Below are 25,999 nucleotides of genomic sequence, written 5' to 3' on the forward strand. Positions count from 1 at the left end.
AATTATTATTTTAGTTTTTCTTCCACCGCTTCAAGCTGCCGGTAAACGGGACAGGTGATGAATAAAACATACCGAGGGAGACCGAGACGTGTCGAACACGCTGCGGCTGCTTTTTTTTCGGCAGCTACACGCGGGCCTTTTAACCTCTGCCACACATGGGACAGAAAACACTCCGCCACCTCGGAGCAAAGCGCACCTTCAGAGGGGGTGGAAGGAAGGAAGAAAAGGGGGTCATCATGACATATGAACATCACGAAGGCTCAGGGCTGAAGCGGAAGTTTGGGCCTCCTGAAGCCGAAATGCGTTGAAATGAGAAACAGTCGTTCTGCAGAGCGTCACGTCAGGCGCAATACTTAGCGGCGCACTAAACGCGGAGGCCTGCGTTGAAGCATTCATTGTGAATACGAGCAGGACAGACGTTCATTTCCCTTCTGCTTGTTTGAATCTCATTCCTGTGTGTCCTCTTCACACTGACAGCAGCGGCTACTCTCCGACCGTTAAAAGAAAACAGCAGTCTGACTCTTCTTCTCCAAAAAGTAACACAAAAAGACACCAGGAACCAATACAGCGTCACTGTCAACGCGTGAAAAGTCCACGTCTGTTCTCACGAACGCAGCTGTTTATGCACGCGAGCAGGTGAAGTGCGGACGGAGAACTTGGAAAAATCTGGAATATTATTCAGAGCATATTTTTTTTGACGCGTATCAGTAATTCGACATATTCCCGATACACCGCACGGAAACCGTTCACATTAGACTAATAACCAAAAACATACAGGAGGTTCCTTTTTCTTTTTTTGGGGGAGCCAACCGCGAGGAGAAACGGATTCGTTTCAGCTGCTCTGATGGAGAGACTTTCTGGTTAAAGTTTGCTCACATGTTTAAAAAAAAAAAGTGCGCAGACTCCGTCGTGACGAGGAAAAGGAAGGGGGGGGGTTAAAGAGTTTGCGTATAAAAAAGAGATAGTGGGAAAGTGATATTTTCTTTGGCTGTCACTGAGCTGCAGAGGCTTCATGTGTGCGAAGTTTTTTTTTTTTTTTTCATTCTACCGCAAAGATGCGCCAATTATTTATGGTCTGCAATTTCATGCTTATAAAGCAGACTTTTTTTTTTTTTTAGCTTCATAGCTAAAATATTATTTAATTTAATTATTGTCTAAATTCTTAAAGCTCAATGCCGCTTCACGGTCTGATAATCATAAAGAAACACAAGAGATTCACAATTAAATTAACACCAATAAACTATGAATCTTAACTTTAAATCCAGTAACCCCCCCCCTCTGCCTTCTTCCTGTGTGAACCGGCTATCTGTTCACACGTAATATGGGTGTGTCCGCACTATTAAACTGAACAGATTAGATAGTGGAGGAGCTCAGTGGGCACTAATGATGCTCCTCTGATGCTGTGGGCGTCCCTCACTGGTCTCTAATGTCCCCCATTCAGCCTGCTGCGTAGCTCCGGACTCTTCTTCTTCTTCTTCTTCTTCTTCTTCTTAGAGTGTGACTGTGAAACCTCTGAGACCTGAGCTCTCTGTTATTTCCCACTCTGGTGAGGCTGGTGTGAGCTGTGGTGGATGGGTTTGGCAGTCGTGTGTGTGTGTGTGTGTGTGTGTGTGTGTGTGTGTGTGTGTGTGTGTGTGTGTGTGTGTGTGTGTGTGTGAGAGCGTTTTCTTTGAGCAGCATCGTCGCTGTAAACGTCTGACGATACAACAAGAACACGTCGTGATGCAATGCAACTTCAAAAGCTGCACTGGACTGCAGCGTGTTAAGACGCTATTATTTTGTCCACACACACACACACACACACCCCTGTGCCGTATACATACACATGTGTTTGCTCCACACACTCTTATTCGTCCCTGCTGTGTGTGTGTGTGTGTGTGTGTGTGTGTGTGTGTCTGTGTTCTGAGTCAGTGTGTGGTCCCTGGAAGTGTTAAAGCAGAGAGTCTGTGTAGCGTGCTGGCTGTGGTTTGTGTGGCTTAGTGTGTGTGTGTGTGTGTGTGTGTGTGTGTGTGTCTATGTATGGATGAGTGTGTTTTAAGCATGCATCCTCTAGCTGGAAGGGCGAGGCTATAAACGCTCGCTGTTAACTCTTCATCCCGTATTATCAAATGAGATGTTTACGAGGGAGCCAAGCATGTTCGCCAGAAAGCCTTCGTCTCGCCCCTCACCCGGCTTATTTCCCTCTGTGTGTGTGTGTGTGTGTGTGTGTGAGCCCGAGGACCCTCTCCACAAGCTACAAAGTAGTTGTGACTGACAGTGTGTGTGTGTGTGTGTGTGTGTGTGTGTGCCATAAAGGTCTGTCTTCCCCTCACACCAACTCTCCCCACATCACAGCAACACATCTGATGGCCATAAACGGCAGATTCCACAATAATGTAACCTTCCCAAACAGCAATCATTTCTCATAAACAGCCACATAAAAAAAACTCTTGTGTTGTTCCCCTTTTTCTTTTTCAGACGTTTAAAAACAGATTCTGAATCTTTTTTTTTTTTCTTTTTTTTTAAAATTTGTGCTTCCTCCAGCAGCTCTGTTTCCTAATAATGATGTTCCCATATGCAGCATGGCTGCGCTGTGAGCTGCGTTTTTAGTTCTGTCCTGGATTACGTGGAGGTGGTGCTCGGGTCAAAAACACACGGGGCCGCTGTTCTTTTGTTGCCTTTTAAAGTACTTTTGTTTTGTTTAAATTTTCAGAACCATGATGCTTTTCAACTACACAAAAACCAAGAACTTTTATTGCCTCAACAAAGTACTTTTCTTGCGTTTTTTTTTGTTTTTGTTTTAATTCATTTTAAGCCAAAATGTTAGTTTTTTTTACTAAACCTAAGTAGTTTAGTTGCCTGAACCTAACTAAGCAGTTTTGTAGCGTCTGTTTTTGGTTTGTTTTGTGACAATGTGATAAAATAAGTTCTTCTCAAAGCGTAATTGAGAGTTCACTTTAGCGGTATGGGAGCGTAGTTGTGCAGGACACTGGTTTGCCTCCTGACTTGTCTTTCTGTCCCCTCCCTGTGCATACATGTGTGCGTTCAGTTTGACTGCAGGGCTTTTAATATCGCTCCCCCTCCTCCTCCTCCTCCTCCTCCTCTTCTTCCTCCTCGTTTATCTGCGCTGCAGAGCCAAGTATTAACCAATAGCTTGATAACGCTGCTATAAAAGTGCATCATCGTACGGGAAGAACGTCCGTGTGTCTAGAGATTGTCCTACAGAGGTGACGCCTCTCCCCCGGAGCTAATAATGCCCTCATAGGTCTCTCTCTCTCTCTCTCTCTCTCTCTCTCTCTCTCTCTCTCCCTCCCCTCGTCTGCTTTGCATGTCGGAGGCTCAACCCTTCATTAACGTAACGGTGAAAGAGATACCATGCGATGCAGAGTGAGAGGTTAGTTGAGAGACGTTACTTTGGTACACGTTCACGTCGCACATCTTATCCTGCTGTCTGGCTGATTGCCTTCACTCCTCACCCACAATTATCCCTCCTGTTCTCTCGTTTTAAGTGTGTGAGTCGCTGCTCTCTGTTTCCTGCACACTTATCACAATGTGGGATGACAGTGAAGTGTGTGTGTGTGTGTGTGTGTGTGTGTGTGTGTGTGTGTGTAAAAGAGGGAGCACTTTACTTTACCTGTTGTTCCCCCTGAATCTTTATTTTTGGTAAACGTCTTGCTTCATTGGAGGCCGAACATTAAACACAGCTGGACCTGTTTTTCCAAACTTAAATCCAGGTGTTGCAAAAACAAAATAAGAGAGATGGAGTTAAAAAACGAATCGAAGAAAAGTAAGATCAAGGCGACACACTACAGGTATAAACATCGTTTTTAACGCACTGATCAATTTAGAGATTTCGGGGCTATTATGCTTCCATAACATTTCTTCTTTCACACTATAGCAGAGAGAAAACCTCCAAAAATACACATTCAGGTGTTTATTTTACTACTTTGTCTCTTTGTGTCTGTAGATTTCTCCTAAATTCACCAAAAGTTACCGTTAGATAACGCCTCATTTGCATATTTAAACATAACACTTCATAACATTTGAATGCCATTTTACAAAAGATCTCTTCAAAGCCTGTTCTCTCTCAGACTCTGATCCAGAAATCTCCACTTCAGTAGCTCTTACATATATATATTCTATATTCTGAAGGTTTTTACAGAGGGGTTAGTTCATATATCATTCATAGCCTGAGTTATAGAACATTCCATTACTTAAAACATGGATTTCTTTATGGATGTTGACAGTATTTTCTGATTTATGGAGTGATTCAGAGGGATATCTAAAGTAACTAAAAACCCTGGACTCTAATATGTCACCAACATGAAACAAGAACTTTATCAAATGTTCCGATTTCTGTTCTGGATATGTGTTAAAATGTGCACATATTTAATAGGAAAATGCCTCATTTGCACATTTAAACATAACATTTAAGTGAAAACCGTCCCACCTGTCGCGTCTCCCTTTTAAACGACTTTAACGAGTTTAAGAACAGCAGCTTTCATGGCCGCCGTCATCATTACGCCGTCCGTCTTTCAAATGAGCGGGACCACCAATCAGTGTCTGTCAGCCGTCTGATTTGTGGAGTTTAGACTGGCTTTGAATTACCCGTCGGCCTCCGTTTGTGTGTGTTTACGTCTTTGGGTTGTTTATAGGTGCGTTTGTTGTCGTTGTCCCGCTCTTCCATTTCTTCGGGGCGTGTCTGCATTTTCTTTTTGCTCTGCAATCTTGTCTTTGGCCCTCTCGCTGTGTGTTTGTTATGTCTACAACGTGTAATAATGAGGAACTCGATAGTGGCTTATCATCAAAAGACACAACCAGTATCGGGAGCAACGTGGGACAAACAGAGCAGAGTTTTTGACCGTCTCAGAGCAGCAGATACAGCAGATTATTTTTGACTTATTTCTTGTTTTTTTTATTGATTAACAGGTTTTAAAAGAAAGGTGTGACAGTTGACCAGAGAAGCAATAAATTGGGAAACACGTCATGAACTTCTCCTTATCAAAATTACATTATATTTGTTGCCCGTCTCCATAGCAGATATGCAACAGCAGCTCTTATCGCGTCTTTATTAACTGCTGCGACTATCGCGGGCCTTATCAAACAATGCACCTCGGATGGATTTAGGGTGAACACGATAACCATCCCGGTCTTTTTGAAGGCTGGTACGATTCAACAGAATCACACGCCGACGCTATTGGATCGCTTATTGCTCAACATGCCCGTAATAATTACATAGAATAGATTTTCATTTATCAGTCTGTGACTGTGGACGTTTGTGAGGGAACGCCCACGTTATTATTTACATGTCAGGTATGAAAGAAACAATGAAACAAAGTCATCGCAGGGATGTAAGAAAGTGTGCGGGGCTTATAATCAATCAATCAATCAATCAATCGATCAATCAATCAATCAATCAATCAATCAATCAATCGATCACAGAAGTAAGTGTGTGAACACGTACAAGGAATCTGCTGCTCTCATGCTGAACACACACAGATAGATATACAGGAACAACAAAGGTAAACGTAAACATCTGACTACTATCAACAGATTTAAATATATATGTAAAAGTCTCTTTATATATATATTAGTTGTTCAACAAGCAGGCAGCTCCGTCACGGTTTTGGTTTAGTTTGTTTTGCACATCAAGAACATTTCCAATGTGTTTGGATTCGAAAATCCCGATTTTTCCTGAATTAATATCAATAAATGAATTGATTATATACATATGTATATGAAGCCATATTATGAAATAAGGCAGGCTACTTATCGGAGAAGTATGCTTATGTTCAGATAATTGCGTCTTTTATTTCTCTTGCATATCATCAAATAATAAGCAGGTCTGTGTTAAATAGTGGTGCGATAACAATTTGTTATTTTACGATTTGATTTTGCATCGTTAAAATATTTATACGTGTAAAACAAGAACACACTGTAAACAATAAGACAATAGTGCTGGAATATCAGCTTTATGAACATGAGCTTATATATGTGACGTAAATACTTGTATTTATAAAGGTAGTGATGGTATTAATTAATGTTAAAGAACAGTGAGTATTTAAACTATGAAACATAGACACTTTATTTATGATTTAACTCTTTCTTATATATTATATGTCATTAAACGTTACAGTATGAACAAATCTTTATACTTGTAACTCACAAAACTCTTCATCTCACAGCGCTTTACTGCTGAAACGATGAGGCAGCGGATGTAAGAAGGACTAAACATCATTTACAGGTTGTCTTTAAATCCATTGATCCTGAAACCAGTAGAAGCTACAATCCTACAGCTTAAAGCACCATCTACAGTAACGCACCGTATAAAAACAGTGATTAAAGCGTTAAATGTTAAACGGTTTACTTAAAAAAAACAAAAAACTGCAGCGCCGTCCCAGTACTGGAAAAGATCCAATACTTTAAGTAAAAGTACCACAGTGTAAAAGTACATTATAAAAGGTCTCTAATTATGAGACATCGTTCATTGTTGCGTCTCGTTGGCGGTTGAGCTAGTTTTACTGTGATATAATGTTAAATTACTACATTTTGTTGAGGACATTCCACACGTCACGGTGAGGCATTTTAGGCTTTTTGTCGTTTTTAAGCCGCGTTGTTACCGTTGAATGTCCACAGTTAGGTTTCTTTTTAAAAAAAAGAAAAAAAGATCATGGTCGGGCTTAAAATAAGTACGTAAACGAAGTCACACAAACCACGTCACAAACATCTGTAACTTCTAAATAACTTTGAGACACGAACACCTGTCTCCTGGTTTAAAGTCCTGTGTTTGTTGGTCCTGCTCACTTCTTTGCACTGCATCACTATCTGTGAGCGTGGGATGGAACCATTACAGACTAGGTGGAGTAAGACGACTCACACGAAGACAGACTGGCCTTGTTACAACACCGCACAGCTTGAGTATGCTGGGTCGTTATTTTTAATTACTGTTATTGTCACACAAACCGTGACCTGTACACTACCTAATGGTTGATGAGACATTTTAAATGAATGAAAACTACTTTTCCCAAATCTCAAGTATTGCACAATTTTGGCCTAAAGGCTGTTTTTCTGCACAGATCACGACAGCTACGGTTGGTGAAGTCGTACAGCTCCAGGAATCCTGCAAAAAAAAAGGGTCAAGTGTGTGTGTGTGTGTGTGTGTGTGTGTGTGTGTGTGTGTGTGTGTGTGTGCGCCAGGTCAGATGGTGAGATGTCGGTGAGGCGTTGATAGGGATCGTCAGCAGCGGGTTAGGACCTGCCGCTGATGATGAAGGCACATTCTCTGGAGGATTACTTTTGAATCAGAGATGAATTATCACTTCCTCTAGTTTTACAAGGCAGGTGAAGTTCCACTTCTCGTCCCGCTGAAGAGCAGTGAATCCCCTTCAGCGTTGTGTTTTTCATATCCAGTTGTCCTTTATTGTAGCTGCGACTTTGTCAGCGGTTAGATTTATTTGCAAAAGCCTCCCTTTTTCTCAGCAAGCCTCCCATTGTGAATCACAGCGACCGCTGTACTCGCTGTTTAAAGCCATCGCTCTCCACTCAGTGCAACTCTTTGAACTTGTTTTCTTTTTCTTTTTATGATTATTAAACTCTGCCACTTACAATTGTTTTGGCCTCTTTGCCTCCCATACTTTTTAATCACGCCAAAGCTAATGTTTTTTAATTTATTATGCATTTTGAAATGTTTTTTTCAGTCTGTGGTGGTGGTGGTGGTGGTGGTGTTGTTGTGAAAGAGTCGGTGCAGAAGGTAGAGACGAGAGGAGAGACCACACAAAACATTGTCTTTTGTTCAGAGTTACGACAGCTGGAGCAGTAAAAGCTGCAGAAATATTAAAAAAAAAGCGAGGGAGGGAGGGAGGGAGGGAGGGAGTTGCAGTTTCTAATCAAGCGCTGTGGAAAATGCCACACTCAAACAATAACCATGGATTCTCCCTCATTTGTTCTGCTGGATTGCTGGCCAATGTCACTCAGTACAGAGACCCTCTGTGTTTTTTCCACTCCCAAAATCTGCTCACTAACTTGATTTCCATATTTTCTCTCTTCACCATTTTATTTAAATTCTTTTCCACGGACAGTTTTCTAATCTCTCTCTCTCTCTCTCTCTCTCTCTCTCTCTCTCTCTCCACTGAGGGTCACACACATGCTGGCAGATATTGTCCAGGGGCTCGTATGGTAAATAAAAGCCGGCTGCTCCTTCACTGGCAGCGTCTCTAATGGCATTACCCCGTATTAGACGTTTGGCTGACGCTCCTTTATCGGGGGACGCCGAAGTTCACGCGCCCACTGGATGTGTAGACGCATATGTACTCCTAGATATTAAACACACGCACACACACACACACACACACACACACACACACACACACTGTCACTGTGTAGTTTACACTCCCAACAAACGCTGATAACAGACTCTCTCTCTCTCTGTCTCTATTTGTGTTTCAATTATTTCATTAAATCTTACACACCTGTCACTTAAAGGAAGTTATTCTATACTTTTCTTACCTTCAACAAATTCCATGAAAGGACCAAAACCATCAGAGTCTTCGTCCAACTCTGAATATTTTCTAACTTTCATATTTGTGGCACTTAGCTTCAAGCCCATTTGTTACTGATGACGCCAGTATAAAGTTTAATTTGAAGTTTGGATATGAAGTTTTGTCCTGAAAAGCATATTTTTTTAGCAAACGTTGCTCAAACAGAAGGAAATAGTGCATTTGTTGGGGACTATTCATTGTCTTTGGTCTTTTCATGGGATTTGTTGACAATAATAATAATTAAAAAAAAAGAATATCAGCAACTTTAATAGTTGAATTTCCCTTAACCGTTTTCCAGACTCGTTCTCTCTGGCTGGAGCTCCTCTGGGGATCTGGAGGAGGATGGAGCGAGGAGGGGAGAGTCCCATCACCCAGGACAGTCCCGAGCGGAGGGGGGGCAGCCCGGACCTCGGCCCGCCGCCGGGGAAGAAAGGCCGGCTGGAGCTCAACGGGAGCCCCACTGGGCCCCGCGTACACCACAACGGAGCCCCGCTGAGGCCCCTAGGAGGTAAGCAACATGTCTGCTGGTGTTTTATTTATTGTATGAAGAGATTCATTTCAAAGCCACTAACTCCGTATTAGTGGGCTTCAATCCACCTGTAAAGAGACGGGAACGTCAGATCAGTGGAGCGATGAGGAGACCGTAGCCTTCCTCACATTGATTCGTGATATTTACATCACGGCTCCCAACTAGGGAGGCACAGATCCGGCTTATTCTGTCCCGATAGCGATACCTGGGCTCTGGGTATCGACCGATCAGATACCAGCGTTTAATCAATAAGCTGTACGATCCACCGTGTAGAAGAGACTCAGATCACTTCGTAAGGCAGCATCAGGCTTGACTTAAACATTGCTTTCATTACTTTATAAAACAAAATGTAACAAATATATACAAGATATAAATGTACTCCATTGTAATTTATTAAAATAATGACTATTGTCAACGAGTGGACTGATATCTGATATGAGTATCGTTGCATCTTTACTTACCAATGCTTCCTAATAGTCACGTAACAGTAGTTAAAGAGATGCATTAACTAGCTTTTTTTTTTTTTTTGCTGATTCTCTTAAAATTTGGTCAAAATGTGAGCAAAATATGGATGAAAACTTTTTTTTTACTGAAAAGTTAATCAATACCGACTCTTAAAATGTGGCTTACAACTAAAAATGAAATATCTTAAACTCTTAACAGCAACATAATAACTATTTTTCAAATTGCACACTTCATTTTTTTAACCTTACATTTCGCTGAAAAAAGCGAACGAAGCCGTTTCACTCAGGTGTGTCTTGAGGTTGTTTTTTCTTTGAGCACCAAACCCAGAGAGTTCTGGCTCTGCGCTGAGCCGCGTCCTGGAGCCGTAGACTGGAGTTTGGCTCGGTGGGAACCCGAGCTGTTTCTGCACTGTTAATCTCGAAGCCTGGGGGGAACTGTATAACACAGGCTCACCAAATAAAGCAGATTGCTCCATATAAACAAGATTTATTCAACTCACTCTGCTTTATCGATTCCTGCATTCACTGTGAAAGTTGTTTCTTGTTTATGTGTGTGTGTGTGTGTGTGTGTGTGTGTGTGTGTGTGTGTGTGCGCACACTTATCCCTCTGTCTGGGTGTTTGTGTTGCTGCATGTTTGCAGAAATGTCTCTCGACATTTTCCTTAAATTTAGATAGAAATCATTTCTACACTGTTTGACAGAATCATAAATATATTCTCTTCTTGTTCCAACACGCTATTTACGTAAATTATTTTCATCTTGCACTGCACCATCCCATCGAATGGAAATATCCTAAATATTACACGCATCATTTTAGATGAATTTGGCCTAACATTCTTCCTATTTCTACAAAGCTCTGGGATCTTTTCTAGAATGTGAAAAATACATTTCTGTGGGTTTGAACAGCGCTTGGCTGCACATCACGAGTTTGTAAAGACGGACCCGTCTGTAGTAAAAGAGGTTAACAAATCAGCGTGGAGCTCAGATTTGACCGCAGTAAGAAGAAAAGAAGAAGAAGAAGAAGAAGAAGAAGCAGCAATGTGTTGAAGTGAGAGGATGAATGCTTCAACGTAAAGAAGAAAAACGTTTCTGTGTGAGAGAAGTGGAGGGAGGGACCGAGGGAGAGGAAGGAGGAAGGGGTTTCCTGCTCTGAGCGGATGGTTGGCCTGTAATAATGACGGCTTGTCTTTGAAGACAGGAAACTCGACGTGTCTCCTCCAAACCACACTGCTGCCACGAGGAGGGGGCCACACACACACACACACACACACACACACACACACACACCATATGTCCACACTCACAAACGTCTACGCTGTGACACTCACACCCAACAAAAGCTGCCAAAACACACACTGACACTCCACACACACACACACACACACACACACACACACACACACACACACACACACACACACATCTTATTTTAATATCCCCATTCACTCATCCCCATACATATTAGAGGGATTAGAGGTTTTGAGGCAACATCGCATCATCCAAACCAGATCACACAGAGTCAGCGGGCAAATCACAGGACACTGGATATGAGAGAAGACAGACTGAGGTGGAGACGGAGGGTCGAGCGAGATAGGGCCAGAGAGAGGGGGGGGGGGGGGGGGGGGGGGGGAGAGGGGGGAGCGCTGGTCGGAGGGAGCTGCTCCGTGTTGACAGTTATATTTCCCTGTTGGGGGAAATTCACTTACTTGAATTGGCACAGTGCTCCAGTGTGTAATTCACTCCATGAGAGCCTGGAGGACTGGGAGCAGAGTGATTAATGAGGAGGAAATAGAAATATAGGAATTGACTGATTAAAACAACGGGATGGATCGGGGGTAAGAAGGAGGGGAGGGGGGGCGATACAACATGCACCTCCATGAAGGAGCATGTGTGTGTGTGTGTGTGTGTGTGTGTGTGTGTGTGTGTGCTCGGTGCTGTGTGGTATCCGTGCGGTTAAACACATTGCCGTGCCCTGTATTATTAGTGCTGGGACGCTGCCTAATGTTCTCGCTCCATCATTTCTTCAGAGAGCTTTTAATTAATTAGTTGACAGGTGGCCCGAAACCAAAAGCCTTTTAGGAAAAAGGGTTCATATTGAAGGGGAAGGATTGATATTAGTGCAGGGTGCCAAAAAAAGGACACGAGGATGCTGGGAATCGGCTACTTAATGTACTTAAAAATACCGAGCAGGAAGAGCGAGCGCTTGTTCAGCTTCTCTATTTTTAGGGATGTAGAGCGAACGGGGACGATCATAAATAAACAGTCAATAATGCAAGTCAAGGTGTCTTGATATGACGTTGTACCAGCGTTCATAGCTAAACCACGAGTACCTTTATCAGAGGACACGTTGTATGAGGACACGTTGTATGAGGACACGTATGGTAATAAACCAGCTAGAGGTGAAGAATGCTACGTACTTTATTAGCTCCTCGGAGTGAATTATGATGTAAATATAACATAGTAGAACACCGCCAGAAACGCATGGATGTTTGTGTTAGTTTGTGGTCAGTTTGTGGTCAATGGCCACCTGTTTCAAAGAGATAGGGGGCAGCATTACACCTCCAGTACCGGCTCCATATAATCTAAAATTCAGTCATCAGTTATTGGAAAAAATAAAAGCCAACAACCAAGAATACGCTGAAGCTCTGAGAGCCGGTCAGAATACCCCGATCTTAAAATCGTAATGTGTGGCGTCGGCCTGTAGTGTGTTTACTGTGACACTAACCAGAGGCTCTTCGGTAACTTTACCTCCCTAAAAGTTTATTTATTGACTTGGGTCCAAGCTGGCAGAGACGAGGGAGTGACTTGTGTTTTTGTTGGGTACTCGCTAAAAAAAACCCCAAACTTTTCCGAGCCGCCAACTGACGTTCCCTCCTCCCGGAGCCCTGTTAGTTTGAGTTACCTGGTAATACAGTGGAACGCGTTTTAAAGTTTGCATATTTCCATAAATTGTCGGCGTCTATGAGTCTGTTATTGGTTTATTTACATTATTTTTGTTTGCCTAAGCCACACCAAACATTAACCATAGTGGTGGCCGATCACAACGAGTGCTGGAAAACAATATCGTCGCGGCGAGACGAGCTCTTCACTCATCTGAGTTGTTCTGAACGACAACGACCCGCTTTGTCATTTAGGTCAGAGGACTGCATGCAGAGTCGCATTTCTGCAGACTAATTAAAATAAATATTCAAAAGTTTTCACCCGAACTTCAAAGAATCATGCAAATACTGTGAAAATGTGTCGAGGCGTGTGCGTGCATGGTGGGAGAGCTTCATGCAAACCGTCTTCTGGAGAGTCTGGTTTGGTTTTGCATCTTTGAGGAAGCCTCACGGTATCATGTCAACTCATATGCCTCTGCACAAACACCTATAACTGCAATAACATTCATATTTAGCACCGCTCTTGCTTTAAATTGTTGTGGAATCGTCATTTTGACCTGTTATTAATACTCTAATGAAAGTAGCAGTTGGTGTGAGTGCAGGTCTTTTGTATAATTTTGCATATCTGTCTAGGGGAGCCATTATTACGACTGCCTATCTAATAAGCCGTTGGATTAAATGCTTTGAAATGTCCAGCAGACAGTGAAGAGCACTGTTCCAGTCGATTTAGCCCTGGTTGGTTGCGGCGTATTGAGAACTTCAGGTGTTGCATTATTCAACAGCGTAAAACCGAAAGGAGGAAGCGATTACAAGCTGGACCCGCAATAAATGCGATCCACATGTCTGCTGTCTCAGCAGGATAAACTGTGCTGTGATCACGGACAATAAAAGCCAGACGTCATAAAGAATCTCCTTGTTTCCTCAGGTCTGATGATTCCGGTCTTCTGCGTGGTGGAGCAGTCGGATGGAGGGATTCAGACGGACGGGTGCGAGGGAAGGGAGGAGCACGCGGAGTTCGTGCTGGTCAGGAAGGATATCCTCTTCTCTCAGCTGGTGGAGACGGCTCTGCTGGCCCTCGGCTACTCCCACAGCTCGGCGGCTCAAGCCCACGGTCAGTCGCCACGACGCCAGCTCTGTCACATCTGTGCCTTCTTTACATATTCTGGAAGAAGCTTCAAATTCAGGTTTTCCAAAATGAGGTGTGAGCCATTTTGTAAGCCAACATTTTTTGGTGCCTAAAATTATAATTTAAGATTCAAACATTCTTTTAATCTCTCACGACTAACTGATAAAAGAATGCAGAGAAAATGCATCTGTGAGTGTCTGAAGGGGACAGAGATCGGTTGCAACGTGTTGAGAGAATACGTGGACTGAAAGTGTTGAACCCACAATAGGGTTCATGTCCCTAAACTCTTAGCGAGCTACAGGTCGTGCTTGGCTCATAATCTATAAAGTTGCATTGACCTCAGGATTGTGCGTCCGTTCTTTATGCATACAAATCTGTCCCTGCATCCTTAAAGCCACAGTTAGGACAATACATTTTTGGGAAATTGGCTGTGTGCTAGCTTAGCTTAGCATAACGACTGGAAACGGGAGGAAATGGCTAGCCTGACTCTTGTCACAAAATCTGCTCTGCAGTTCATCTAACGCTCATTAATGAACGCGTATATATATATATATATATATATATATATATATATATATATAGTTTGTTTCTGTTACTGCTCGTTATAAACAGAGATATAAGGTGCTAATTTGTGAGCTTTTAGATGAGCTGTGTAGGCAGATTTTGGTACCTTCGGAGAGAGCAAGCAAGGCTAGCTGCTTTCCCCCTGCTTCCAGTCATGATGCTAAGCTAAGCTAAGCTAGCCGGCTGCTCCAGCTTCATATTTACCTCACAGGCATGATCGTTAAAAAGAACATCAAGGAGTCACAGGATTTATATCCATTGTGGTCCTTGAGAAAAAACATCAATACACAGAAAATATTCACGTTGAGTATTAACTGGCATTATTCTGACAACAGGCTATGGAAAACACTTCCTGTTGTTCTAGCACTGGTCCTTAACTGAGCTGCCTTCTTCCTACACAACTGTCTTTACAGGGGCACGTTATCTAAAGCCAGTGTTTCACTTTTACCTTGAACGTGACTGTGTTTGTAGTCTGTTCAATGCTATATTAGGAAGCTAAATCCAAACATGAGTGTCTGGACCTGGTGTTTTGCGTGTGAGCCTCTCTGACCTGCAGGAACCAGTTTAAATTTAAGGGCCATGTGCTGAAATTCAAAAGAAAGACAATAGGGGAAGAACCCGATGGAAAAAAACATAGATGACTAACATAACAACTTTTTCAGCTTGGCAGAGAAATACAGAATAACTATACTATAATTTAAACAGCTAAATATCTGAGGTCAAGCTGCCTCTTTTTGTTAGTATGAAGAGCATCAGGACCATTATTAATAGCCGTGATTTTCCAACCTCCAAGTGTCTCTCCCTGTGTAAACCATGGTGCCACTGACTCAGAATTAAATACCGTGCAGCTTAGGGGTCAAGACGAGAACGGTCCTTGAGAAGAGACTCTGCCTCTAATCAGCGGCCTGAGAAGAAAACTGGATGTGAGGTCGTCTATTTTAGAGCCGACGCTGCAATGTTACGCTCGGCAATAAGCACAAGAATGTTTCAAAGACACAACTAAGACACAGACAGAGCCTGTTAAAGTCATTAAAGACACAACAAAGAGCCGGACAGGAATGTCTCCGCAAGACAAAAATACATTTTGTGTGTGTGTGTGTGTGTGTGTGTGTGTGTGTGTGTGTGTGTGTGTGTGTGTGTACGTACAGTATGTGTGAGAATGTTTATGAAGCGGAGTAAAAGAAAAACTGTGTAATTTATTGTTGCACACATGGTAGTCATCTGCAAACAGGACAGTGACATTTACTGCTGTCTTTTCTCAAGTATGCAGAAAATGCCATCTGGGGAAGTTGCCTCACATCGATATATAAAAATGGTAACAACAGAGTGAGCAACAAGCGCTATTGCAATAAGCTGCGAATGGTGGGAGATCCCCATCTGTTTGACATCTCGCTCCAGTGTGTGTGTGTGTGTGTGTGTGTGTGTGTGTGTGTGTGTCATCTTCCCCAGAACTCGTTCAAATTAAGTCTGCAGACCCATGAGAGTGCAGACATGTTTCTAGTGTGTAGGAGATTGTGTGTGTGTGTGTGTGTCAGTGTGTTCTCCCCCTTCTCATAAACGCAGCGCTGCAGGTAATCCCTTTACTGCCTCAAGGCAAACAGCTCTTATCAGGCCTGCAGCCCACCTGAAACGGGCCGTGTACTCTCGACCTCAGTCAGAGGCTGGAGGTCTGGCTCGAGATTTGCTGAACTTAAACCTGAAGTCTGACACAGGTTACTCAGATTAATTACATATACTTAACCCTCTGAACGCCAAGCGTGTTCAGGGAGTCTGTATAACACAGTTACAATGCCATAAATCAAAAAAAAGTTGAATTCCTTTGGTAATTTCTTTTACAAAAATTGTCAAACAGTGTAATCTGTATATCCTGCATTGTTCTTGTTGGTCTCATTCAAATCAATCATGGCTTCTTAGCTGCGCTGAGAAACACAGGATTTAATGCTTTTTACAGTATCTGCTTACTTAAAACGGTTTATTTGAGATGTATGTAGAACACAATGTTTTTGATGAAATATCACGATTTTAAGCTTGGCTTCGGTTTATTTTTCGATGGAAGCATTTGTCGCACATGATGTGTTCATTGACCGTCGGTAAGACGAACATCTGATGTTTATGACGGTTTTTACAGCTTCTGGCTACGATGAACCGTGTCGTTTTTGGCGATTGTTTAAAGCAAACGTGTTTTTCCATCCCGCTTAACTATTACCATCATTTTCTCCCCTTCTCTCGAATAGCGTAGCCTCCTGCCTCCTGCAGTGAAGCAGCCATGACGGCTATGGTTAGCAGAATGCTAAACTAAACTATTAGCAACATTTTCTCTCCCATCCCTGTCACAGTTTAGCTTATTTGCGTCGTTTTCTTTTCATCTCTCCGGTGGTTTAGCCGATTTTAAAGAGTGACTGAAAACACGGCTGAAAAGCAGCGTTTCAAGCCTGTGGCGCCTCTAACCACACCCAACTGTGATGTCACAGTGTACTGACACACCCACTGCAGAGACGTTAAACCGCTGGACGTCAGCTGACATATTTAGGGGATGTTAAGTTACTCTTTAAAAAGGGACGACTGGTCCTTCCAGTGTAACCATAAACTATATTCACGTCCGGTCATGTTGCACATTTATTTTTTGTGAAACATGTTGACAGCCTTTTAAAGCGAGACAAATAAACAACACACAGATGCACATTATCCCGGAGTGATGGCCGCACATTACCCACTAAATTGTGCAGCGAGTGTTTGTTACGGTTTGCAGATGAATGCCATTAGTAGCACTTTTAGCCTCAGTGTCTTTGCCAAGTATCAGGGGAGGTCTCTCCCTCTGTCTGTCTCATCAGGGTGTATGGAAAACAGAGAGCCACATTGGTCCCCCTGTCCACATCAATGCACCACACCAGGGGCTTCAAAGGAGAGACCGATCGGGACATCACAGCTCGACACAAACAGAACTCTGAGAAGTGACTCGAGCATTGTTCACTGTGTGCACACACACACACACACACACACACACACACACACACACACACACTTGTAAGCTGTATTCAACCCATGCAAGGATGCAAAAAAAAAGAGGTTCACATGCGCTCTGTGTATTCATGCAGTATCACAGACAAAACACACATGCACTTCCTCCCCCAACGTCTCTCAAATGAATACTTTTTGTTTTTTAAAACAAGCGTTTATGTTAAATGAATAATTTCTGGCTTAAATTATACATTTTTTCCCCCTGCGGTCCATGACCAAAATTACACAGAGTTCCATCTATTTTCTCCCTGTTTGAATTGTGTCCTGCATTCTTGAGTCCCAGCGGTGTATTTAAAGTCCCCGCCGAGGACCACGGCCTTTCTTTAATTAGCTTGGCCCAGTAATTAACTGGGAGATATTGTTTATTTCAATTATAAGGGTCTGAAGGCTTTTATAGAATGGATGGGAGCAGACCTGTACTTTACGGCTCCAGCCAATGAACAGTTAACAGCGGTCAGATGGAGAGACGGAGCATTGTTGCAGTGCCACGTCCAACGGGCCACAAAGGGTCACTGCTGCAGATCATGTCAGCGGCTCACCGGACATTTGAGTTCAGACCTCTCTACGCTCTAGTTTTGATTCTAGCAGAGTGCTGTTACATTTGACTCAAACGGTAGTCTTATTTAGTCAATGCATGCTTTCCTTTTGTATTTATTAATAATGAATACATTTAGAAATCAGTAATCGCCTATTATTAGCTGTTTTCGTTCTCTTTCGGTCCGTTTTTTAGGTCATCTTAAAGGATGATTATGAAGACATGGATGTCGTTTCACCAGGTTCATTCATGAGGTTTGATCGTTTGCTAAAGAAAGGTCACACGGGGCTAAAAACACAACGCTGTCCGATGAACATGACGGCTTTTAAAGGGTTACTCCAGGAATGCAGCAATGGTTCAAATCGATGCCGCAGCGGTCGGGATATCCCGACTTATAGGTTAAGTTCCCAACTCGGCCCCCGGCATTTTTGGCACCACGATAGGTCAGACACCACCAACCAGCACACCATCCTTGCGGTCCCCTTAAATGCAGCCAAACCTACTTCCCCCAAACCAAAGCAGAGTAGTACGTGCCTGTAGCTGAGCAGTACGTGTGTGTGTGTGTGTGTGTGTGTGTGTGTGTGTGTGTGTGTGTAGATGATGTTGAAGCTACTTGAGCTCCTGCAGCAAACATTTTTGCACATTTGGCAGCATCCGCCTCTAGATTTTTGTCATTTTTTTTTGTGTGCCACACAACATCTCCGCAACCCCCTTTGCACTTTGGTTTATCCAATTTAAGGCCTTTATCCGTCCACAGATTTTTGGCTCTGACACGAGGAACGGAGGGGGAGGGGTGGGGCCTAATATTACCCTTCATTCCGCCATTATTAGCGGTTTTATAAAGGTTTTATAAAGACGAGAAAACCTGCTCAAAATAGGCGATAGGCCCCTTTCCCATTGCCAGTATATAGGCGAGTATGCTTTTTGTTTTGTTTACCTCTTTTTTTTGTGTGTAACTTATTCAGCCTCTCTTTCAAACTTTAAAACCAGAGTTGGTGATTGATGGATTCACGTTGGAATAATTATTCAAATCTTACTTTATTTTACTTCTTATATATTCACTTCAAGGCGTGTCGCAGAGAATCGGGCCAGAAAAGGGCTGAAAATTTGAGTTGTTTGTGTTTTTTTTAATCACTGTCGATAAACACCAGTGACTACTGCGGAGTCACATGTCCCCGTATTAATCGCAGATTGTAACCTTTCCCATTGAAGACTAAATCCAGATGTTTGTGGGCGTTAGTCTGTATTTTTTGGCCAGTGAGAAAGAAGCATAAGAGGTGTGATTGGGCCAGGATGAGTATAGAAAATATACCAATGAGCTGCTTTCCCCGAGTCTTTTCTTTTCAAATTATGAATCATATTTGCCCCATATTGGGTCCAAGGTGCGTTGGCCTGGTATGCCAGATTACCAGTTCAACTCCCATAATCCCACTTTTTAGCTCATCTGTTGGCTTTTTGTTTAACTTTTTACAACGTTTGATAATCTGTTGTGTTGTTGCGTCAGACTTTGCGGTAGCGATGTCTCCGTGTTCCCAGATCTCAGCAACGGGCCACGAGTTCCCTATTTTAAAACAAACACAGTACAGTTATAAACGGTACAAACAAAGACATTTATCAAAGGTTATCCTGCGAACATAATTCATCACGTCTGAACTTGTTCAGTTAATGAATGGACGCTCTGCGGCCTCTAAAAGACAGAGAGAGCTAAAAAGCCAAACGTGAGGATGAAAACATGGCAGCTCAGAATGTGTTCTTATCTATGGCTTCTACTTACCTTCCTTAAAATGACTTATAACCTATTATTATAGACAACCCCTTCATAAAGTATGCCTTATTAGAAAGTAGCACACAGGTTGCACCATAATGAGCCGAAAACTTTCCACGAGTGAGCGTTTTTTTTTTTTTAGAAGCGTTTTTAGCGGAGAGGAGCGCTCCCTTAAAATATAAGCATGACAGATTCTTGTAAAGAGTTGAGTCAGGTGTACAGGGTTTCCCTCGGCGTGTGTCAGGGGTGGGAGCTGGAACCAGTTTGGAAGAAAGCCCCGCATGCGTCTGCAGCGACCATTAAGACTTACTCCAGCATGGGACAATGGGGTGTGTGTGTGTGTGTGTGTGTGTGTGTGTGTGTGTGTGTGTGTGTGTGTGTGTGTGTGTGTGTGTGCGCACGCGCAGGCATCCATGCGTGAGTGTCGATGAGAGGACTCGGAGACATCAGTGTGTGTTTGTGTACGGCTTTGCGTTTGTGCGGATGGGCTCACTCAGACATGAGCCAAGCCACCAGCCGGCCACATAAAAGCATGTCTCTGGGAGGTGGAATTTTAATGTGGAAATGGGAACAATGATTTCTACTTTTAAATGTGGACAAGAAGCAGAGCCCATTGAACATCAGACCAAAAAAAAAAAAAAAAAAATGATGGATCAATTATTAATGCATTTACCATCACACTGGGAGCGTGTGTGTGTGTATGTATGTGTGTGTGTGTGTGTGTGTGTTGTGCGTGCTTGCATGCGAGCGGATACATGTACATGTCCACTTCTCTGTGTGCTGTCATGTGTCCTCTGTGAGTTTGTGTTTGCCTGCTTATTCACGCGTTTGCTTCCACCCAACTTGGCATTAGGGAAATTGTTATGGCTTATTTTCAGATGCTGAAGATGAAGACTCTTTGTGTGTGTGTGTGTGTGTGTGTGTGTGTGTGTGTGTGTGTGTGTGACAGAGACAGACACAGAAAAAAAAATAAGAAAAACAAAGAGAGGAGGACGTGCTCAGTGTTTTCCTTGCCGTCATAAAACGATCTGAGTATTTTCTTCCATCTCTTTAAAATGCATTTCATTACGTCGTCCCTTAAACAAATCAAACTCTTTCACATGTGAAAACCCGTGTTTTATTTCAGATGATGATGTCACATACACACACACACACACACACACACACACACACACACACACACACACACACACACACACACACACACATTTATATATCTCATATGTGAAATATTGTTTTAAATGTAGAATATCACATGCTCCTGTACCATGTGATCTTATGAAAGCCACGTGTGTATGTACGTTTTTCACATGTGAAATGATGCTCCATGTGTGATTAATATGTACAAGATACTTTTATCACATAAATATGACGTTTGTGTGCTTAGAATTAGTTTTTTCTTCACTGATGTTATAGTAAAGCACTTTAAACGGCCTTAAAAAAGGTGCTGTATGAATACAGTTTTACTTCCTTACGTTGGTGACTGGATATAGACAGAAAGCTAAACTATAAAAGAAGATTTTCCTGCGGCCCACATGAACTGAAACTATTCTTATAATATATCTATCTGGTTCGGTTTGGTTTCCTCGTCATGGTGGTCTCAGGTTCCTCTCCGCCCCGCAGGGTCCGAGTCCATTCCGCTCATGGAGGATTAAATGATGCTCCCTCTCGTACGACCAGATAATTAAGAACACAGCTCGGCCTGACGGGAATCAAAGATACAACTGAGGTATAAACACAGTCGAAGAGAACAAAAAAAGAGAGCGAGAGAGATCAGAGGGGTCCGGGGAGAAGAGACGTCTGACGAGGGCAGGGAAAGGAGAGAGGAAGATATGAGGGGGGAGGAGGGTAGGTGGGGAGGAAGAGAGGGAGGAACAAGGGGACACAGAGAGAAAGAGAGAGAGAGAGAGAGAGGGAGAGAGGACCCGTCTGGATCTCATTTAGAGGATAGTAATGCGATTAGCTTTGTTTAGTTTTCACAGCTCCAGCCAGTCCACATGAAAAACCTCTGTGACTGTGTGTGTAGTGTGTCTTGTGTTTGCTGCGCTTTGTTTTCTACTCCTTTATGTTCTTCTTAAAGAAGCTCAACGGGAGACATTTACATGTGACGACGCTGCAGAATTCAAACACCTACTGATCCTCAAAAACCCACGACCAGAAGTTCAAAGGCTCCTTTTCTCAGAATGATTTCTTGGTGGCTGACACAGACCCCGAAATGTCAACTCAAATTCTATTAAATCCGATCCAAAGGGAGCATTCGGTCCAGGATGTGTTCATGATATTGTGTCCAATATGAGTCTCAATGAAGGACAATGTGGAGGGCAGTTATTCAGGACATTGTTTCAGTAAAAAAAAAAAAGAGGAAAGATTTAAACATTTCAAAGCTTTGAAAGGAAATTGTGGTCGATTTTATTTTCCAACAACGTATGACAATGAGATGCAATGATATTCTTTTATTCTGAAATTTGGTAAAATTCAAACTCACTTTTTCAGAATTCGATGCAGTGAAGTTGCTAAAAACACCAGAAATAGTTCATGCTAGAGAGGGAAGAATCCTGATTCTCCTCGTAGATTTAATTCTGCATCACTATTTTCAAAATCAAAACTGAAACACCCGACTAATAATGTGTGAAAAACCAGAGATTATTAACGCAGAGGGATCACGAAAGTGAGATTATGGAAGATTTATGGTAATCTCAAATGTTGGCTTCGTGGGATGCCAGGAGATCGATGTTATTTTACGCCTCTCAAACTGCTTACAATGAGCTCAACCCAACAATGTAAATGTTTAAAATGTTCTGCTGGATTGTCCCTTTTTCTAAAGAGGTTCATTATGAGCTCCTAGGTAACAGAATATTATATATGCTCTTTTTGACTGCCTTTCTTTTTGTTTATTTAGCATTCTATTGTGTTCTTTCCCGTCTTTTTTATAATCTTTTATTTTATTTGTACTATGTCACAATAGTGCTGTCGGGCTGAAAATCACATCCAACTTCAATGGATTTATTTTCTTAAAATCAAACTAGGCTTGCCAAACGACAAAGAAATGATTAGCTTTCACCAAACTTCACATATTAAAGGATAAACTAAAGACAAAGTGTTGCATCCATGGATAAAAAACACAGACAGTGTTTCCATGTTGATCATTTACTTGTGTCTGAAGAGAATCATGAACTTCAGGAGCTCAGGGAAGAGGTGGTGAATTCACAGTTAAAGTGAATTTAAAGTGATTCTAATGAATCGATTCATTGCCTCTGCTGTGTTGCGTTAATATCAACATGTTAAAACGAATAACGCCTCAACGTCTTCTCTCTCGTCTCTGCGCAGGCATCATCAAGGTGGGGAGGTGGAACCCGCTGCCCGTCCACTTCCTGACGGACGCGCCAGAAGCCACGGTCGCCGACATGCTGATGGAGGTCTACCACATGGTCACGCTACGCATCCAGCTGCACAGGTCCGACTGAGCCTCACTCCTCCAGACGATCATTTACGACCTAGAATAACAAGCCGGTTGATTTCACGAGGAGTTGTGCGAGAGAACAGAACTCTCTCTGTGGAAAAACAACAAAAGGAAAGACTGCACGTTCCTGTTTTCTGCAGGATTTTAAAGAGTGCGGTTCCACTTAATCAGACACTTGGTCCGCTGATGTCATAGCAGCTGATTGCAGTTCAAGAATTCACCAAATCTATCAAATTTAAAGGCAGCAACACTGAAGCACTAAACAACCCGGTGGGGATTTATCTATTATCTGTCTCCGTCCGCGTGCCAGGAACTCCCAGTTCCCTCGAATAAGTGCAGCAAGGATCTCGATGGACGGATAAACTCCAGATGAGACGCTCATTATTGTCGTTGTTGTTGTCTTGGAACATACCAGCCAGGTTTGTTGACGTGTTTACGTGCGTATCCGTGGCGATGGCAGAGCCTTGGCACACTTTTGTGCGGCGCAGTCAGTCGAAATGATTCATTTGAGGTTGAAATAAAGAGATTGTTGGACCAGACGGGAAGGAGCGGGTTAGGGGTTGAGGTTAATACAGGATGTTTGAGGGCTTCATTTAGCATTAAAGGAAACGTTAGATGAGAAGATTGATGTATCGCTCTCATGTCTGTGTGGTGAAACGCCGACATGCTGCTGTTTAGCTTAGCTTAGCATAAAGGGGAACAGCTGCATGGCTCTGTTTGAAGCTCTGAAGATCAACACATGCAGATATAGTTATTGTAAATTAGTTTGATTTAGTCTTTACTCTTCTGGGGTGCTTAGATGTTTTTTTTATTACCTTCTGACATAATGACAAGGCTAGCTGTTTCCCTCTGTTTCCAGTCTTTATGCTAAGCTAAGCTATCAGGTCGCTTACTCTTCATATTTATTGTAAAGACACGAGAGTGGTGTCAATCTTCTCATTTTTTTGGGTAATGTTTAGTCCTTTTCTTATCGACATATTAAAGGTGTAACTGTGTTGTTTTTGTCTCATCGTAGTTTCTCAAAGCTGGAGGATCTGCCCTGTGAACAGTGGAACCACGCCACCGTCAGGAACGCTCTCAAAGAGCTGCTGAAGGAAATGAACCAGAGCACTCTGGCCAAAGAGTGTCCTCTGTCACAGGTAAACAGCTGGATTCTGCTACACAACAACAACAACAAGAAGACATGGAACCGCTTGTTCCTCAACTGTTCATCAATTTAATAATCCGCTGTGTCAAGTGTCAGTGTGTCTCTTTCACTGATTAGAACATCACATGAGCCTATATTTTTCGGGATTATTGCTACATTTTAATCAAACTCCACCCCACAAAATGAAGCACCATCTCCTCAATCATGTCAAACTCCCCAGCTGCATGATTAGCCCTCCATCCTGGTCTCATGATGTGTGTGTGTGTGTGTGTGTGTGTGTGTGTGTGTGTGTGTGTGTGTGTGTGTGTGTGTGTGTGTGTGTGTGTGTGCAAATGCGTTTTAATCCAGCTCTGGTGGGGGTGTTGATCGCTGCATCAATTGCAAGCATATGTGTGTGTGTGGCTTGAGATTCCCTCTCTCTGCACTGTACTGGCTTTAGTTTCCATGGGTGGCTTCCAATCATGATTAATGTTCGTCTGTCTCTATTGTGTGTTTATGCGAGCATGCCACGAGGTTGTTGCGTGAGTGCAAGCATTTCATATCATGTTTGGTTATTAATTATCTTTCCCCCCTCTGTCTCTCGGTCTCTCTGTCTCTCTGTCTCTCTCTCTCTCTGTCTCTCTCTCTCTCTGTCTCTCTCTCTCTCTCTGTCTCTCTGTCTCTCGGTCTCTCTGTCTCTCTGTCTGTCTCTCTCTCTCTGTCTGTCTCTCTCTCTCTGTCTCTCGGTCTCTCTGTCTCTCTCTCTGTCTCTCTCTCTCTCTCTGTCTCTCTCTCTCTGTCTCTCGGTCTCTCTGTCTCTCTGTCTCTCTCTCTCTCTCTCTCTCTCTCTGTCTCTCTCTCTCAGAGTATGATTTCCTCCATAGTGAACAGTTCCTACTATGCCAACGTCTCCACCGCTAAATGCCAGGAGTTTGGTCGTTGGTACAAGAAGTATAAGAAAATCAAAGGTGAGCTTTTCTCTCAGTCGAGATAAGATGTGATGGGACTTCATTCACGTCGAGGGAAGAGGGTTGAGTGGCAGTTGCATTATAAAGTTAGAAAAAATATATAGAAATAAGAACGTTTTTTTGGTGGGTTAATGGAATGAAAAGTTTGTGTTTATAAGTAATTTGTTTTTTACAATTTAACGTTGTCGCAGAAACAATGATGTGACACTGAGGTGTCACAGAGTTCACATTAAAGATGTTTAGCCGCAGTAAACCAGCATGACATGTTTGGTATCAACGGATTCATTGCAATCTCAAGATTCAGACGATTCCACTTTAAAAGTCAAACCCGCATCGGCCTTCAAAATACAGTAAAGCCAATCAGATAGTCCACCGTCACTTTCTAAGTAAACCAACAACCGAGGAGGAAAATCATTCCAAGTTTAAGATCACGGTGAACAATTAGAATATATATATATATACATATATATATATATATATATATATATATATACATATATATATATATATATATATATATATACATATATATATATATACATATATATATATATATATATATATATATATACATATATATATATATATATATATATACATATATATATATATATATATATATATACATATATATATATATATATATATATTTCCTGCTGCAGCAAAGAATACAAAAATTAAGCTTTTTTGGACTTATTTCTAATATTTTCGAAATATTGTACAATTTTACCTCTAAAAATAGTTCAAATTAAAAAGTCTGAGAAGAGAAAAATCCCCTTTCGACAACTCTTAACCACGTAGCTACGGTTAAGATGACGTGCCGCTTCTCAAAAACATATCTAAACTAAACCTAAACAGGATTATAGAGGCTGCAGAGATACCACAATCTGTGATTGGTCAACTTTAGTTGCTAGTGCTTTCTCTTACATGCTTCTGATGCCGCTGGAGATTGTTGATACATTAGTTGAACATCTCTCTCTCTCTCTCTCTCTCTCTCAGCGGATGAATGAACATAAACACTGCGCATGGCAGCGGCCTCCTATTCAGTA

The 25,999-nt window shown here is 42.3% G+C and overlaps 1 protein-coding gene across 4 annotated transcripts in view; it reads left to right on the forward strand.

The window, feature by feature from the left end:
* The window catches only part of satb2 (SATB homeobox 2), a 55,075-nt gene that overhangs the window by 9,825 nt on the left and 19,251 nt on the right, over nucleotides 1-25,999 (forward strand). For all 4 annotated transcript variants that reach the window (XM_068734209.1, XM_068734208.1, XM_068734210.1 and 1 more), the window contains exons 2-6: nucleotides 8,815-9,024; nucleotides 13,314-13,499; nucleotides 22,724-22,850; nucleotides 23,872-23,995; nucleotides 24,848-24,950. In XM_068734209.1, the coding sequence (XP_068590310.1) occupies nucleotides 8,815-9,024; nucleotides 13,314-13,499; nucleotides 22,724-22,850; nucleotides 23,872-23,995; nucleotides 24,848-24,950 (750 nt within the window). The remainder of the gene's footprint in view (nucleotides 1-8,814; nucleotides 9,025-13,313; nucleotides 13,500-22,723; nucleotides 22,851-23,871; nucleotides 23,996-24,847; nucleotides 24,951-25,999) is intronic.

The sequence above is a fragment of the Cebidichthys violaceus genome, unplaced genomic scaffold (assembly GCF_023349555.1).
Source record: "Cebidichthys violaceus isolate CVI_PGR_0920_01 unplaced genomic scaffold, fCebVio1.0.p SCAF_61, whole genome shotgun sequence".
NCBI lineage: Eukaryota > Metazoa > Chordata > Actinopteri > Perciformes > Stichaeidae > Cebidichthys > Cebidichthys violaceus.